The 19618-nt window shown below is 34.3% G+C and overlaps 1 protein-coding gene across 2 annotated transcripts in view; it reads left to right on the top strand.

The window, feature by feature from the left end:
- The first annotated feature begins 6807 nt into the window (after window positions 1–6807).
- Window positions 6808–19618, top strand: part of LOC108091205 (Kv channel-interacting protein 1) — a 99172-nt gene continuing 86361 nt past the window's right edge. For both annotated transcript variants that reach the window (XM_017190297.2, XM_017190295.2), the window contains exons 1-3: window positions 6808–7380; window positions 13063–13455; window positions 14499–14561. In XM_017190297.2, coding sequence (XP_017045786.1) covers window positions 7323–7380; window positions 13063–13455; window positions 14499–14561 — 514 coding nt within the window. In that variant the 5' untranslated portion in view covers window positions 6808–7322. The remainder of the gene's footprint in view (window positions 7381–13062; window positions 13456–14498; window positions 14562–19618) is intronic.

Raw genomic sequence — 19618 nt, 5'->3', positions numbered from 1 at the left:
AGGCCAGCGGTGAAATTGAGGCAGCAATTTGAGCACACACAGCCGAAACGGTGAGCACGACGGGCTGATATAATTTGGCCAAGTTAACAATGATACGCTTCAGCGGCGATTGCAATTCTGGCCGAGACCAGTTACAGGTCAAATCGAATTGGCAGCCTCCAAAACGCAATTGGCGGTTCAAGGCTCGCATTTCAAATGCACAACGACAGTTTCAACTGCTCTAAATGGATTTCAGTTCAATAAAGTTATTTAACATCTACTTCAAATTATAAAATAAAGAAGGAATAAATTTATTTCATAACTGAATGAACTTCTATTAATTTTGCTGTGTTTAAATTAAAGATTGAATATATTAAAGGTTTATTTTAAAGTGAATAAGGATATGAGGTATTATTTTAAATATCTAAGTATATAGGTACCTCAAATTTATAAACCCTTTTTAAGTATTAAAACAATATTCAACAATTTTAAGCAAGTTTTTGTTTCATAAATGTTATACAACTTAGAATATCCCATATCTATTGCGACTTATATGAATTCCAAATATGTCGAAGCTTAAATAATATGTTTTTGTATATTATCTTAAATAATTATAAACTGATTCACAATCCTTTTTCCATATTCACTGTGCCCATCTCACTCACAAATACTCTGGAACGTCAATCGGTGGCTCGCTCGCGTAAATTTGTGTTTATTTGGCATTTCGGGTTCTGCACACGAAATGACAATTAAACAGCCGCAGTGCGAGTGACAACAACAATTACCACGGTACACCAGTGAGCAGTTTATTTAAATATTCAAATCCGCGTGGGATGGGCGGAGTTCGGTGGGAGCGACAGGCGCATGAAATATGCGCGAGCTCAAGTCATCTTATCGTGACAGAAACAGCAGCGTTTAACAACAACGCTTACAACAATCCTGGCCAGAATGCCACCAAGGACGCGGGACATGCAGGAAATGGCAAATGCGCAACTGATAAAATGCCGATTTAAGCCCAATAGAACAGTGGCTCCATATTTGAAACCACATATGTATGAATGTATATACCAAATTATTAAATTGTTATTATTAAATAAATATCTAAAAAATGTATTACGAAAAATACAGTTATGGAATAGCGTTAATTATATTAATGTATACCGTATATAAACAGATAACGGAAATTACAAGTATGTATACTAAAATAAAAATCATATATTCGTCATAATTAAATAAATGTATATTAAAACTGACAACGGTAAATTTTACATGCAATGCCCCTTGTAAAATCCGTTGTTGCATCGATAGGTATTCAACTGAATTTGCAACACCATTAAATCAACACTTTTTAAAACAACATAAAGAACGCACGAGTCAATGAATTACTTAAAAACACTATTTAATACGTTTTATCCAACTGTTAATAACCACTTAAAAGAAAGTGAATCGAAACAAAGTTTCCAAGAAGGTATGAATCCATTTATAAGCATGAAAAATTCAATAAAATGTAAATCCAATAAAAAATATTTGATATTTCATCCAGAATTTTTTCGGCCACGTGCGTATGAGAAACATTTTACCCAAAATTTAAGATGAACAATTTGTTTTCTCAGCACCTTTCAAAAGTGAATGATTATATTAGCCAATACAGGTGAAAATGACGGGGCGAGTCTCAAAACAAAGATAAAGAGACTTGGCAGGACATTTATTGAGACACGTGACGGGCATGCTAATGAAGAACCGGAGGCCAGCCACTGATTTAAATATCGGAAGAGCGGGTGCTCTCTTCCCCCAGAGGAGAAAACTCGAATTTGATGATCGCGTTAATGGGAAATTGAAAAGCACGTAGCTTTTCCGCTTGGTAGTTTCGCCTAGTGGTCATTTATGGTTAATTAATGGGGTTGATTGGTTTTTGCGTCCAGATGTTTTATGTATTTCCATAAATGTTTTTCAACAGAAGGCTACAATATTTACGACCAAAAGTGAAAAGCCAAAGTCCATCAATTTTTATTAGCAATAAAACGAATTCGAGGCGAATTTGCTTTGCAAGCAGTTTATTTGTTTTTTTGTCTTTAAAAATGTCTCCATATTGAATTTATTTTTACAATGCTTATCTATGTATACATATATGTATGTTTATTTCTTATTATACTCTTTAATGGCATTAATGGCTGCTTTTGTAATATGAGGTTTTTTTTAAATAAAAATATAAATATATACTTTTTGCATCCCAAATAAAATTCAACAATTGCTGAAAAAGATAATAAAAGCTCTAAGTCTATACCTAATATTGTCAACAAAATTTCTACATATGTATGTGTTTAATTTCCTATTTAGTTCTTATTAGGGATATTTGACAGTGGAACTTTCTACTTTTGCCTGCTTTGTTTTTAGGAGAAATGCAGCGTGGAGAAATTGAGTAAAGTAGAATTCCAGAGAGCGGCCACCCAAGTAAATTGGAGTAGTTGCTGCTGCTTCTTCTTTCACTGAAAAATTGTTCACATTCCAGCCAAAAATAAACCGACGGATTCAGAAAATATTCGGACCATAAGGAATCGTAATGAAAACTATGTAAAAAAAAAAACGGTATAAAGGCAAGGCACGCGCGCTCATTGAGAAACATCAAAATTTTTGGTTTATTTCCAACTCATAACTTTTGTTTATCTTTGTCTGCTTTTTTGGATCAGCTGCCGCTTCTTCCTAATATGTTTCTTGATTTTCTCTCTCGCTGCCCTGCATTTTGTTTTTGTCCGCTGCCGCGTTCGGTTCCAAAAAAAACTCAGGAAAACCTCAGCCAATGTGCAAAATCAGCAAAATAAATCTCCGTTTTTCATTTGCCGGCTAAGCGCATTTATTTTAAACATAAAATTAATTTTCCCAAATCGATTTCCAGTCAAACGATTTGAACTTTTTTTTACTGGAAAAACCACATAAAAAAAAAAAATAAAAAGTGACAAAACTTTCATACAAACAAATACTGCATTGCCAGAACAAAGTGCTTAATTTTGTATTGTTTTTTCCATGTGTTTTGTGTGTAAAATATATAAATATATGTCGCAAGCCTTAGAAGCGTGATACTTTTTAATAAATACAATCATATTTCGTTATTGTTTTTGTTTTGTGGTGAGTAGCAGTTCTTTCTTTTGTTTTTTGTCTATTTTCCAGTTGGATTTTTCTATATTATTTGTTTTGCGTTTTTATACAAAACGAAAGTTTTATTGCGCCTGATAATGAAAAATTATCGTAATTTATTTCGAAAAAGCTTAAGGTGAAGACCTATTGATACTCTACATAACTTAGATATTTTGAAAATAATTAAAAATGATATAAAACTTTAGGTTAGCCTATTCAAATTAAAGATTTATATATAAATGTTTTTTCAAATTTTGATTTTTAAATTTTTTGTTGCGTTTTATGTACTAACTTTATTAAATAGATTATTTGAATAACGGTTTTAATACAAAACTTTGATTGTTTTCTGGTTGTTTCTGACAATCGTAAATAACCTCTAACACAACTACATTAAAAATATTTTTATGTTTTAATTACATTAAAGTAAAGAAATAAATGTTTTATGTATAGTAGGGGTATTTAATTATTTTTTTTCAAGTTGTATTTTAATCTTGTTTGCAACAAAAGTGTGAAAAGAAGGCTGTTTTTATACCGTTTTGGTTAAACTATCCTTTTTTTGTTTTGTTGTTGTTTTGAAATCTCAAAAATATATAGAGTACTTTTCGAACACAAACTGCGCTCGACTTCCTGAGTATCAGAAAAATATCGACGCCGGCAGAAGAGCACAATATTTCAATTAGTTTGTATTGAGTCAAGCAAGTTTTGTGTTATTGCTTTAACTCGCTTCCGTGGCGTCAGAGATTTCGATTTGAAAATTTGTCTGCCCTTGTTTATTTGATTTGTTTTCGACTTTTTTTTGGCCTCGCTTTCCCATTTTTAAATATCAACAGGCACTAATGTATTTAAGGAAATTATTGAATGCGCCCTGTTAGGCTTAAGCGAAGCCATTTTGACACCTCGTGTTAATGGGCGGAGTTACGCCCACTGGCGTTAAACTTAATTGCCAATCATAATAATTAATGCGGCCATTATTTGCTGCAAAATGGGATTGGGAAATGGGATTCGGAATGGAAATGGACCACGGAGATCTGAGAAAGCGATATGGGATCGTCCCTATAAATATTTCGAGCACTGTGAGTTATACGAAAAACGATTAATCACAGTACAAAATATTTATTGCAAAAGTCAAAAGCCAATTTTTCTATCAAGCAAATGGATTTTTTTATACGATTTATTGATTTCTTCGGATAAACTAAAAGTAAAAGTCTTTACAAACACATCCAAATTGAGTGGCATCCAATCCAATCAACACTAATCTGAAATAAAAACAAATTTGTTAATTTTTTATTAACAAGTATAATTTTCTAACAATTTAACACATTTATATTTCCTTAAATTTTTACTTTAAATTATAACTTTTTTATCTTTAGAATATCAATAATAAATTAAAAAAATGAAACCCTACATGATAAACAATTTTTTTAGTTTAAACAACACAAAAATGTGAAAATATCTAAAAAAAGGTTGAAAAAAATTTAATTAACAAAAAAAAATTAATTTTTTGTGAAGTTAAAAAAATCAAAGCATTGATTGAAGACACAAAACATTGAAGAATTTTGAAGCTATGAAGTTTTGTTAAGAAAACAATTTTTTATTTGACCTATTTGAATGCTAAAATCGGCAATTACTGACAGGGTGCCATCCCTTTTAAGAGGAAAAGATAAGTGACGGGTCATGTCTTTTAGCCGCAATTGAAATTCTGTACGAAAACCCTAACAGCTGGCGGTCGACTGATGCACGATGAAAATCCATGGAAAAGCTCAGAAATCTCAGGGCTCTCCCGCTCCCAAAACTCTCGGCATTTTCCTGTTCCTACGTATTTGTGTCTCTCTGTGTCCGAATTTCATAGCTTCCATTTGCCATTTTGCGTTGGCGTTGTCATTGCCATGTCAACTGCAAATGTGAAATGATTGCAATTTCGCATAACCTAGTGGAAGCAAAAGAAGCACTACAAATATGTCAAAATTCCGAAAAAAACATACAAAAACAAATCTATTATTTAAAACGAAGGTAAATAACTTTTTTTGTTAAGGCTTTACTAAAGCCTATTAAGTCAATGTTGTGTTAAACAGTATTTTAAGAAGAACAACTGGCTTAAGTTAACATTAACAAGTTTTACATTTGGAATTTTGAAAGTAAAAAAGTAAATTTGGGTAATTAAAAAAAAAATATAAATTTAAAAATGTGGCAATAAAAATGTATTTATTTTTATTCTTTTTTTTTAATTTTAATTTAAATAACAATAAATTACAATCAATTTTAAATTATTTCCGAAATTGTATCTAAAATAACTTTATAATAATATAACAACCATCAATTTGGTTCAATTATTGGGTTGGCAAGAAAGTCATGTCGTTTTTTTTCAATATTTTCAAAGATGATTTTTTTATATCAGGACTTATAATTAATCAATTATGTATTGGCCGTTTTGTTCGACCACTAATGACCATCTTTCGGGCAGCTGCATATTCCGCACTCGAAGAACTTTTGGTCTTTTCCAGCAAAGAATCGAGACAAGTGGTTTTCGACAGCCTCATCTGAATCAAAGTTTTTACCATTCAAAGAGTTTTGAAGAGAGCGAAACAAATGGTAATCTGAAGGTGCTAAGTCCGGACTATAAGGTGGATGTGGTAGCACTTCCCAATTCAGCTCCGTTAATTTTTGCCGAGTGACCAAAGATGTGTGGGGCCTAGCGTTGTCATGGTGAAAGACTATACCCTTGCGATTAGCTAGTGCCGGCTCCTTTTCTTTAGTTTTTTCCGCCAAATTGAATAACTGGCGACAGTACACATCTGAATTGATGGTTTCATTCCGTCCCAGCAGCTCAAAGTGCACTACACCCTTCCAATTCCACCAAACAGACAGCATAACTTTCCTCTGATGGATATCGGCCTTTGATGTGGCTTGGGCTGGCTCATCTTTCTTGCTCGATGATCTTTTTCGTTGGACATTATTGTAAACAACCCACTTTCCGTCGCCAGTAATGATCCGCTTCAAAAAAGGATCGTTTTTAATCCGTTGCAGCAGAGAATAGCAGATGTTGATACGCGATCACTCATGGCATCTTTACCATACACTTCGCACAATTTTTCGCGAGCTTCGACCGCTTTTTTTTCCTTTTTGGAAGTAAAAAAGCAAAATATGCCGAAAATGCTCACTTTGGTCCTCCATGTCTAATTTGCTATATCTTCCACAAATGTTATCGAATAATTACGAATAATTACGTCGATAGTACCTAAGACAATAACGATACTAAAAAAGACCCTGGTGCTCGATTAGTCGTAAATAAATTAGATTAAAAACGATTACTAAAAAAAACGACATTACTTTCTTGCCAACCCAATATTAAAGGATTTGATTTATCTAAACTCTACTGTATACGAGTATTTGATATTTTGTTCTCAATTTTTTTCCCAACTGATCTGTTTGCTTGGAGTAAATTACATTCCTGCAGTTTCCCTTTTTTCTTATTTTGGACTCTCGTTTTTCAACTCGGCAGGCAGCCGAGCGGAACCGAAGGAGAATCCGAACGATCGGCGACCGCTCTCAGCTGTTTCTCTTCCAAATTTTACCGTTTTCCTTAGATTTTCTCCCACGCCAAAATTCCAGTTTGAGAGCAACTGAACCCAGTGCTAAAGCCAAAGCTAAATCACGAAATGGAAAGTAAAAGAAAACATTAATCGGACAACCGTCAGTGCAAACAGACGTGATCGCAAAAGTCCGGGAAATCCAAAAGATCGATGCAATTTTTTTTACCTTGTGTTTGCGGCACTTTAAAATTCCATTCAACGCCAAATTTTTGAGTTAAACATTTTAAAATTGAGTAGTTTTGAGTGAAAAGTTCAAACGATTTTTATACGGCAATTACAGAAAAATTAAGTGCAGTTCTAAAAACCAAATTTGGAATAATAATTTTTGTTTGCACTTATGTCACAACTGTTTCAATAGTTTTTGACTCGGTTCTCGGTGTGTGCATTATTTACTCTTGGTTTTTTTTTCAATTTATTTTCTGTTGTTATTTTGGATTTGTTTTGGTCTTGGTCTAAAACTAATTTTAGCCTTTTCCGAATGCAGTCAACTGCGGGCCAAAAAAGAAACACCTGCAATGTTTGCGCAGTGAATAATTGTTGGATTCTAAAGGGAGTTCGTTCGTTCAGCACATGAACATAATCGTAAATAAACACAAAAATTCGAAAAGTGTATAGTCTAAAATGCCGGAAGTGCTGAATGCCATGGAAATGGAGGCGCCATCGGATGTTGTGGACATCTGTAAGTTTTGAAATTGATTTATTTGGCTTTTATTCAGGAATTTTAAAATTATTGATCAATAATCTCTATAAGCTATGAAATTCGTATACCAAGTATTTTTTTTGATTATGTCACTTACATTTTTGTTGAATGTAAAATGTATTGCTTTGGATTATTGAATTATGTGTTAAAAAATAAATTATTTTTAAGCTTCATTAAAAATATTTATTATATTATTTATATTTTTTTTTTATTATATATTAAATTTCCTTGTTTTTTGTATTTTTTATAATATCTCAATAATAATTTTTGTTTAGCAATTGCGAATTCATTGGAAAAGATATTGCCCTTTCAGAGGGTAATATAATAATTGTAGTCACATAAAAAGCAAAGTCTGGTAGTTTTGGGACAGATTAACGGTAGGCAATATATCAATAAAACAATTATTATTGCACCATAAAAAATAAATCTAACATAAAAATGGAAGGGACTCAGGTCTTCGATTATAGTCATAAATTGCTCTTTCGATTGATTGGTTCACCCTTCAAAATTGCGTATTATTATCTTTATGGTCTATATTTATCCATTGACTAGGCCAAATGCAAAACAAAGAGAATCGCCAGATAAACAACATTTTGGATAAAAACTCTCGCAGTCGGCGGTTTTAATTTGAATTCAAGCAATTGTGTTCGGATTTGCTGGATTTTGACTTTGCATCCCGAATGTTGTGTTTGCCCAGAAAATAAGAGGGAAACTTTCCCCCGGCGAATTCCTGTTTGTTTGTCCAGCTATTTCAACAGACCGGAATGGCATGGGGAATTTATTTAATTTCGGTTTCAAATGCACTTCCATACATACTTTATGCTGCCTTTCGCCCTGCCATTGCCACCTGCCGACATCAAAGCGATTTGAAAATGTAAGGTAAAATATCGAAAAGGAAAAGGAAAGAGTTTTCCTCGCAAACAGAGAAGTACGACCGCCCATGGCGTCTTGAATGGCCTGCGAATCACATTTGGAAATAGATTCTGACCCCCGAGAACACACATCACATGGCCCCATACCAAACATAATGCTGCTATATAGTGCGATTATCATATCTGAGTAAATAAATATATTTTAATGTTAATATCATCTAAAACACCTCAGCGAAACTTTTCCGACCATTAATTGGGCTGAAGCAACATGTGTTCAGGTCTTAAAAAGCTAACCGAATAATTTATTTCTTCTGGGAAACAAAATGCAGAAAGGGTTGCATATCTTTGGTTTTCTATATCATACAAAAATTGTAATTTGGTTATCATTGTTCCTCCTCCATTTGTATTTAAATGTTTAAGGTTATTTCGTTTTCAACTTTGTTGTGTTTCTCTTTTTTATCCTTTTTATAATTTCATTTTCTTAAGATTTAAACTTTGTCCATTTATAACAATACAATATTTATCAATTAATTTTGTTGAAATTTATACTTCTTAAAATTTCTTTTTAATAATCATTACACAACTTATAATTTGGCTGTTGCTAAAGATCCAATATTTTAGAAGAAATATATTACATTTTATTTGGCAAATGTGGAAATTGCACTCTCATGCATTCGTATAAATACATACATGAATAAAAACTTAGAATATTCTCTATATTACATCCTTTTTTGGCTGCCACCCACATCTTTTCAGTAGAAAGATTATCAAGAACCCCTCTAAAACCTTTGATGTTTTCCCATTTAATGACTCTCTTCGATTCATTGAACGGAACAAGATTCGCTCGATCGAAAGCGGAAATTGGTCAAAGAAAAAAAAGGATCGAATGTGTTTTTGTGAAAGCAATTTGCCGAGCTTTTCTATGTGCGTGTTCATGTGCGTGCGTGTGTGTGTGTTTATTATTGTTTATTGTCTTTTTCCCATGCAAAGGGAAAACGTGCGGGAAAATGTGATATGTGAAATGTGTTCATTTAACTGTCAGACCGCACTGCCCAAAAATTGAATCTCAATCTCGGCCCACTGCTGTTTGATCGATTTGCAATTCTGCAGAAGGTTGAAATGGGGCCAATGACAGATGCAAAAACAAACACTATGCTGCAGGAAAATCGTTTTTCTAAGAATAGAGAACAAGAGTATGAGGTCACTGTGATTTTCCATTGAGGAATTAGCCCTGAAAACATTTATTACTATCATTAAAAACGATGGTTTACGAAAAATGTTGAGGCAAATATAAAAATGAGGTCGCCGTAAACATTTTTAACATATTTATTCTCAATGAAAAACAAAAGTAGAAAGTTGGAAAACTAACTATAGTCTATTACTTAAGGTACAAATGTAAAATACAATTATTGCTTGAAAAAATTTAAAGTAAAAGGATTTACAGATACAATTCATTTAAATTGTTTAAATTCGCTTCATGCCGTTTAAGTGATTTAAAATAATTGCGTAGCTCTGCAAGATCAATATTTTGAGTACAGCGGTCGTGAAAAAGTTTATGACTTCGTCGAAATGGAAAAGTATTTAACAGATCGTTTGCCCACGCAGCAAAATTACTGTTCGTGTTCCTTCAAATCAATCGCCCTCAATGTAATTACTTTTTGGATTGATAACCCAAAGGGAAATAAATCTCGCCGGAAATTATATCCGCGAACGGAGTGACCTTCGGTCGGAACAATTTACGGTTGATCGGTGTAGTTTATCCATCAAACTGCAATCGCCAGAAGGCTGAAAACTTGAAAGCCGAAGACCAAAACCAGAGATCTAAACAATGTCTGGAACATGTTTCCACTGCAAACGGCTATTTTGTTTAGATTGCGTCCCGTTTCTCGTCATAAACATATTTCGCCCCGATCCCAAAAGATCTGGTCTTACAAGGCGTCGGGGAATTTGTGCATATCATTAATATAAATATTTTGGCTCTGGCTTCTCGTATGCGATTTTATGAGTTTCTGTAAGAATTGTTTTTAAATGATCGCTCGGCTTATGTTTGGTTATAAAATGACTTGTTTTTCAAGCAAAATTATAACAATATTAATTGTTTGCGTATGCACATATTTATATACACATATAGCGCCAACTTATACACACACTTTTCACGACCGGTCTGGAAAATGTTTTTCCCCTGGCTAAAAAACTTCGCATTTGTTTTCGGAAAGATCTAAATATTTTTTGGAAATTTGTTTAGATCTTTTGGTATATTCTAGAAAGTATACTTTTGGGGCTAAGGACAGATTTAAATAGGAAAGAGATATTTATTTCTGAACAAATGTAAAAAAAACAAAATAATAATAATAAATTTTGTTTAACATCTTTTAAAGCTGACACATTTTATTTACTATACATATAGTGGATTTGGATTATGAATATTAAGATGTTAAATTTTTAGATTAGCCAAAATTTTATAGCTTTTAGTAAACACCTCTTGTAATTACATTTTAGCTAAATAAATGTGTTTGCACTGTTACAAACTAGCTTTGGCCTATTTTTATTATATTGGCAATACTCAAACTGTTAGCTTGTTTATCGTTTTCTGTCCAATTTTTAATGGAGCGCAAATTTACGATACACTGTGCCATGTGCCAATAATCATAATGGCAATTATTCTAATTGCCTTTGGTATTTGTAAAATCTGAAAGCACAATTAACGACTCTCGGAATAGTGCATTAAAAGTCCCACAGAAACGCAATTAATTGAGTGGGTTTCATGGCAAATAAACCAATCTTATTTATGGTTTCTGTGAATCGACTTTGTTGATCCGACTGGTATTTCATATTCCAGTCCCCACGAATATTTTTCGCCAGTTTTGTTCTACTTTTCCCTTCTTTTTTGGCCTTACTCAGCCTGTTGCAAGGCCATTGTAGCCAAAGTGTGCGACATTTGCTGGCACTTGGGTTACAGTTCGAAATATGCAACAAATAAACACGACCGACGACACCGAGATCGGAGGAGCAACAAAACCTCGACATGGCCAACGATGAACCAGCTGCATTTGGCCCTGAGCCAGAAATTAGCCAGCCATGTCGACTCGACAGTGGTGTCTCCCAAGGGGGGTCTCCCTTGTTTCTTCCCTGAATGAGGCTTTAGAGCCCCCATTGCGTTTGTTAAGTTCATTTATCTAATGCGACTCAAGTTAATCACTCAAAAATGGAAACTTAAAAAGGGAGACTCGAGGGAGACTGTAAATGCTTTTTAAAAATGATTGAATGAATAGGTACGTTAAAAACTTTTTAGCATAGGTTAAGAAGAATTATATTCAGCATAACCATAAATTTTTATATATAAAGAATATACAAACATAAATATATTAAAATGATTTAAGAAAGGCGTTTTTTTTATTGTTAAGCTTTGAAAAAAGGGGATCTGATAGGATAAGCTCTTTACAAAGTCCTTTGTGAATTAAGTTTTAAATAATTTGGACCCAATTATTGACAGTAGTTGATTAATTCAGTTCATGGGCTTACTAAAATGTCACTGTACGATTATCCCTAAAAATATATAGGTGTTAAGAGATTTGTATTTAATATGTATACCCTTTACTTTTCACCCTGGTGACCTGCGACTCTGCTATTTTGTGAGCACCTTTTTGGTGCATGTGTGTGCTTTTCTCACTTTCTTACTCGAATTCCCCAATTTCCCCGATTCCAGTTGACGTACTTATTGCAGCGCCCTACAACTTGAAAATAGCTAAGCAGCTGGCAGGGCAAATAAATCAAATAAATTGCATTTGGGGCGAATGGACAAGGGCTGTCCAAGCTGTTGAGATGATAAGTGAGTGAGCTGAGATTCGTTTTGGGTATTCGTATTTGCCGAGCACTTTTGATTGTGTGTTTTTCAACACTTAATTAGCTGACAGCTCTTTGATTGATTGGTTTTTCGCACAGAATGCGAATGGTATTTAAAAACCCTTTTTGACTTGGTTTCTTTTCACTTGTTCAACAGTTTGTCTTAGACTTCTGTTAAAATTCTCCAAGGCGCTAAAGCCCACTTGAAAGCACTCTTTTCCATTTGTTCAACACTGGCTGAACGCAAGTTACGCAAATGGCATTTTGTTACGCGTTTATCACTACTCAAATGCATTTGGAGCAACGCAATTTCGATTCTATTGACAGGTACACGACAGCCACCATGGGGCTGTGGAAAAGCTTGCTTCCTCACTCAACCACCCACTACACATTCTTGACGTATTTTTTTTCCTGTCGCAAACATTCAAATGGTTCACATAATTTTATGTAAAAAGAAAAAGGATCCGAAACGAAATTTTCAAGCAGACTTAACCACGGAACTGCGTTTTATTGAAAAAAACCCTTTAAACAAAAAAAAAAAGTGTAGCTTCATTTTAAATAGATGTGTTTGCAACGCAGAAAGGAAACATGTAAGATTTGAAAATATTTCAAATACCTATCGTTTTACAAATGAAATCATTGTAAAGAAATGTTTTTAAAATAAACGATGTTATGATTATGTAATTTTCTTTAATGTTGGATATTATTTAGATATTAAATTTGAATTTATATTAGTTAAGTATTTCTATTAATTTAATACATTTCTTGTAGAGAAGCAGTGAGGTTATATTAATAAAATACTTCATAAGTCTGACTTTTACTTCAAATTTTTTGATGGTACGGAAAGAAAAGGTTTTCGATATATCCTTTCACGATCTTTTTCTTTCGATAACCATCACTATTTCTGAAAATTCCTCTGTAGTAATTGGATTAAACTCTATTTTAGCCGCACGGGAGACAGCTGTGAATGTCATCACCATCATTACTACGAGCCATATAAATAATAACAATAACAGTAACAGCACCACGAATAACAACCACCACAGCAGCGGCGAACCGGAAACGGAAACCGCCGCCGTGGAACTGCTGCAGCAGCAGCAGCAACAGCAGCAGCAACAGCAACAACTGCAACATTTGCAACTGCAGCCGGCGTCGAATTTCGTGGCCATTCCATTGCTGGAACGACGGCGTCGCAGTCGCAGCCACAGCCGCAGTCACTGCCGCATTGCGCCGCTGGCGCCGATCATCTGCATCCAGAACGGATCGCATCCGGAGGAGCTCGTCCACCTTTCCCGCTCGCGATCCTGCTTCCTGCGCGTCCGCAGGACCTTTGCCAAGCGTGAGTAGCCTTCTTCCAAAGGAAGTCCTATATAACTAGTATAGTATATAGTGTATTATAGTATACTATACTATAGTACATTATGGTTGTTTAACCCTTTGAAGCACACATTTTCCTGATATCCTTTTTTTTTTCATAAACATAGTTTAAATTTCCAAAATTTAAAATGGCGGGTCCAAAATGGCGAACGGAGGCAGTAAAACGTATTTATATTGATATAAAAATTGGTATACGTGGGTTTTCGGAATTGTTAATTACGATTTTGATATTTCTTTTTCGAAATTCGAAATAACAGATCCAATATGGATGGCCGAATTGGTAAAACTTGTTCATATCAATGTGAACACATTTTCATACTGATATAGATAGGCTTCACTACTTCGGTCCGCCATATTGGATCTGCCATTTTTCATTTCAAAAATCTGATTACAAATCCTTAATCAGTGACATTGAAAACCTTTACATCTAAAATTTCATGTGAATCCGCCAAAAACTTTCGATTGAAAAGAAAAAATATCGAATGCTCAACATGCTAATATAGTAAATTTGATTAAAAAATTATAAAAGTCGAGTTAAAAGTACTTAAAAATTGAAAAAATAGATATTTTCCTAGGTGGTACTAAAACTTTTTTTCACAGAAAATTTAATTGGTTGCTGAAATTTTATAAAATATAAACGATACTTTAGTGTAGAAAAACAGAACTAGATTTAATGTACAATATGCAATTGTTCTACTTAAGTTTTCAGTCTCTTCTTTACCTGATCATTAAGCATGTTTCACTTAATTCCGCTGCATCCATAATAAAAATGAAAATGTGTTAAGCCCTTTTACTGTCTATTTCCATTTGCCTCCAGCTTCACTTCAATTTTCCCACCTTTCCTCCGTCTGTTTCTCACTTTTGAGTCTGTGTCAGCGATTTTAATTGAATTGCTGCGATTTCCCCCTTTTTTTGTGCTTTCCACGTTGTTGTTAACCCATTGGCCGCTCCTCTTGAATCGTTTTCTTGTTTTTTCACCCCATTTGTCAATATTTTTATCCACAGTTTTTGGCAAAATCATGGGCAGCAACAATCCCAGCGAAGCGGATCGATACGACTATTATGACTGTGAGTAAAATGCAAATTCATTTCCATACCATATTTTCTTTACCTACTCCTACCTATATTCCTGCTATATTTTTAAAGAATCTTCTTCGTTTGCTGTTAAGACTTAATATGAAAAGGGCGGTGATTGTCGAATGGAAATCTGTCAGTCATTTGAGTATCAAGTGCGCAGTTTATATAGAATATGTTTGGGATAAATTATCTAATTGCTTTTATGTTTGGGCTAAGATTTGATTTGCGTATCCGAGAGTTTATTTATGATTATTTAATTAATTTTAAATCTTTATTGTATTTTCTTGCATTCTGGGAATATACAAATCAAATTTATATATGAATTAAAAACAGTTGAACACCAAACACCTTAAATCGATGTACATAAATATAAAGAAATAAAGTGATAACTGAAATCCAAGCTAATCCTTGCAGAGCGTAAGTGGTTTTATTTCCGAAGAAATAAATCTACTTAACGCCTTAACTGAATAATTCCCAGCGACAAGTTAATGGGAAACTCATTTAATTAGATTAAACATTTTGAGCTATTCTGATGGTAACCACAGACCCCTTTTGATTTTCGGAGTCTCGGGATATATGACTTTGCCAGCCACAATCAAAGCGGTTTTATTGATTAATTTTTGGTTTGGCAGGCACTTCGACATTTGTCACCGCCCGCAAGAGTATGGAATAGATTCGAGTGCTTTTCAAGTGCCGTGGAAAATCACTAAAGGGAAGCCAGAAAATCTGCGTCCGTCTGTGGCGAGCTTTCACTGTGGTTTGCTTTCAGTGCGGTTTCAGCGCTCGATGGGTTTTATCAAGCATACGCCCGAGTGGCAAGCGAACCAAATTGCTTCTGTATGTGCAGCTGGGGTGGCAAAGCGATCCAATGTATACAGAACAGAATGTTTAAATGCTTATGGAAGCAAACTTAACGAACGGATAAATTACATATAAATATAAATATATAACTATGTGTATTTTAAAATAGTTTATATGCTTAAAAACAATTGACAAAGTGGCTAAAATTTGTACTCTAATGTACTGTAGTCTTTGGGCCTGTAGGTAAATTATACTTGCACTTTATTTTTGAGTGTACACTCATTAAACAGATAAATTTACAATATTTTGTGACAAAAATTAAAAACCAAAGTATTTATTTTTACTTTTGAATCAATCAGTGAAATGAAAAACAAAAATGACTGCTTTATATTTAACTATCAAATTTAACATTTATGTTTTTTGTTTTAAAGGCAAAACATTTTTTACAATAACATAATATTATTTATTTTAAAAGAAGTAACAACTATTGCCACACGTTTTGTCGCGATGATGGGTTAAAATGAACAAAATTTGACAGAGAGAAGTCTGAGTTGAATGCCACATACGTATTAGCATACTTTGGGTTTGTTTGTTGCAAAAGTGAAGAAGACAGGCGAAATCGGTGGCGGCACTGAGAGGAAAGCATTAATCCATCATAATATTTACTTATTTTCGATTCTTTTCGCATCATGTCTCTCTTTGTGGCTCCTGCCTCTCGCTTTTCTCCTTGCCTCCTTCGCTTCCACCTAAATTTCGCTTTCGTGCGTGCCTGCGTCAGTGTGCGTGAGTATCTGTGTGTGTGTGTGTGTGTGGCACTTCAAATTGCGGCAAGTGAAAGCTATAGCAGAAAATCAATAAGACACCAGAGACACTGACTGCGGAGGAGTCGGCAAACAGTGGAGAATTCCGTGCACAATACAAAAATCCTTCCATTTCATTTCAACCGAATTTTAGGATGTTAAGAAATTAATGTGTATAGTTACATAAAATATGTTATAATTTTGAATTAGATTATTGCTTGATAGGTGAGAATGGGCCATCCGAATTTGTGAGGCGCTAATGATGATTTAATGAGTTAGTGGGGAATTGGTATTGCCATTTCCTTAACACCATTGTTGTTCCATTTCATTTGAATCAATTTGTTGCATGTTAATAAATACAAATAAATTTGTAATACATTAATTGTTTTCAGAAATTTTACAGTTGATTGATTGATTTGTTGACAAGTTATTTTAGAAAGAAGAAGCCTATTTCTTTTCTACAAAGTTAACATTTTTAGTAGAATACAAAAATTTATTCCAAATATTCTAGCTTTTATAATTTGCAAAATGTCCCTTCCTCTACTTGTTACATACTTTTTACAAATGCGGTGCATCCTTTTATTCTTCGAGTAAGGGGTGTACAAATGATATAAATAATACAAATTTTAGAATATTTCACATCTTTTCAAGAGTCCCCCAATGAAATATGGTACAATGAGTGCTTATGTATCTCAATATTTATCGTATTACACTTACGATACAAAAATGACAAAGATTCAAAAGACGCATTTCTGCACGATAGTCAAGAATTATTGCCAGTGTAGAAATAGGGGGCTGGAGATTTAGGGAGTGGGCGGAATCTAGGGGGCGGGGAGAGCGAATGGCTGCACGGGGTGGTTTCCCAGGGCATAAGTAGTATTTATGTTGGTATCTAAATATCTACACTCATCTGTCAAATATCACGTTTCCTGTTTACACTTCTGCTGCCTTCAATATGCCCTGGGATTCCCCTTTCTCCCCTCCTTGCCTCCGATGCCACGCCCCTTCAACGCCCAGTTCTACCACCTTGTTCTTGTTTCAGTTGTGTGTTTGTATTTGGCAAGTTGAGTGTTGAGTGTTGAGTGGCATTTGCCATTCTCGGTCTTGGTCCTGTCTTACTCTTGCTTTTTCCTAACAGTGTTTTTGTTGCGACTGCCAAACGCAAACAACTGAAAAAACGGCAGCTGAGCAACAAACACAAAACAACAAATGAATAAGAACAACAAACAAAAACCGTATGAAATATGTGTTATTTTAACATATAATACTTATTGAAATTATTCTTAAGAAATTTGAGTACCTGTGAAAAGTTTTTTGTACTTTTCAATGACCTGTTGGTTAATATCAATACCTCATTCGTATTATTTACAAAATATACATTTTAAAAGGCCCTCTTAATATTTCGGTGATTATAATAATTTATTTTTAATTTTTATAATTTTTATTCTTGAGAAATAATATTGTTATTCCGATTTTTCGGTCAATTTATTTTCTGCCAGCCAAGACAGGCAAATAAAAATGGAAAGGAAGAGATTGGAAATTCCCTTTTCCTTTGGCTGGGAAAACATATGGCTCCTGGTTTTTCGCATGCTCACTTGAGCCGAGCTCCCTTCAATTGTCAAAACATCCAAATGACATTTGGCAAATTCGCATGTAAATGAGCCACCGATGATACAATTCAAGAGGGCGAATCAATTGCGATCAGCAATTCGGGGACCAGTTGGGGAATTATCAACCGTTCAAGTGGCCCTTGCCTCTTATTTTCAGCACACGAGTCAATTAAGTGGCAAGTCATTTGCTGGAAATACTCCAGAGAAACATGAAAGTAGGAAGGCATTTCATTAGATATTTATTCCGTATGTTTTCGGTGCATAATTGAGCAATATTCTGTAATTAAAAATAATTGAATGACTGATTTTGGACCATTGATGGTAACTAAAACTCTTGTAGCTTCAACTTTATATGTTTAAAGGCAGAAGAAAAACACGATTACAGGTGATATTGTTCTTGCAATTGCTGTTCTTAAAAGTAAGCTTATCTGCAAGTAACAACGATATTTTCTATTTTTTTTTAAATATAAAATGTAAACAAAACTGTGGGTTAACATTATACAATTTTAGAAAATTCATTTAAACATTTTGTATTATTTATTTAATTTGCTTTGAGTTAAGATCGTATTATGAAAACTAATTAAATTGATTTTGGGTTGATATAAGGTCTTATATCTTAATCTACGACTATTTTTTCTTTTAAAGAATACGTTTCAGTGCTAAGAGCTGTAGAATTTTGTATCTTCATCCGTGTACAATGATATAGATTTCTGTAATATTAATTGATTTCAAAGCCGATTATATAAAATTGCAAAGCAAAACTTAAAATGATTGGGTAAAGTCGCATATTTTCCCCGAATGTATTGTTTTATTGGCGGCAGCTGGCGGGCCACAAAAGTCGAACTTTTTTGGCACCCCAGCAATGCAGTGGAATAATGAGTGCTTCGCTACCTACCTCAACTCAAGCCAATCCGCGAGATGTCAGCTCGCAGTTCGCAGCTCGCAGTTGGCAGTTGGCAGTTCGCAGCTCCCTGCTTTTTGGCCGAGTTGCTAAGCAACAGGTAGGCCCACAACTTGGCCAAGGAAATCGAGACCGAGACCGCGACCGAGTGATGCCCGCTCTCTCTGGCCAAAAGGGAAAATCTTCGCAGATGAAATGGCGAGCCGAAGCCTCAGATTCGCTTTCGTTTGCTGCGTCACAAGGGAAATTCCGTGCGGCCCGATAATTTCCCAGCGCGCCTCGAGAAAACTCGCATGCGAGATGGTCGGGAAAAGCGGGAAAATCGGAAAAACGCGGCGCCCGCTCTCCTTTCGCCGTGCTTCGACTCACTTCGTTTCGCTTCTCGCTTTTCGGCATCGTCCCTCGCATTTTGCTTCTGATTCTGATTTCAGTTCTCGTTTAGCTTTGCCGACGGCACGACGTGCTCCACTAGTGAAAAATACTAGATAAAAAATAGGGGAAAATCTGGGAAAATTTCTCGTCGTCTTGTCACTTGGCGCGGGCCAAACAAAAAAAAAAAACTTAAAAAAACACTTTCGAAATTCTAAAAAAAAAAAAACAATTCCTGTTGTGAGTTTTGGTTACATATTTTTTTTCGGTGATCAAATGAAAACGACATTGGAAAAAATCAAGTTTCCTCGTTGTTTTTATACTTTTTTTTAAGTGTTCAAAAACATTTATCTTTACTAACAGAAATAAATGCGTAATTTATGAAATGTCTCATAAAAAAGTCGTTTAAAACGCACTAAAAATGCTGTCAAATTTTGATATAAAAGCAAAGAGAATTTCCTCAAACATTTTTGAAATTTCTTTAAAGTCTTTGCCAGTGGCTGTGAAAATTTGTTTGAGATATTTTATTATCATTGTAACTACGTACCGACCACTGAAAGAATTTTT

The sequence above is a fragment of the Drosophila ficusphila genome, unplaced genomic scaffold, assembly GCF_018152265.1.
Source record: "Drosophila ficusphila isolate 14025-0441.05 unplaced genomic scaffold, ASM1815226v1 contig_198, whole genome shotgun sequence".
In the NCBI taxonomy this organism is placed as follows: domain Eukaryota; kingdom Metazoa; phylum Arthropoda; class Insecta; order Diptera; family Drosophilidae; genus Drosophila; species Drosophila ficusphila.
Note: the sequence above shows the minus strand (reverse complement) of the source record. Positions and strands in the feature narration are given on the sequence as shown.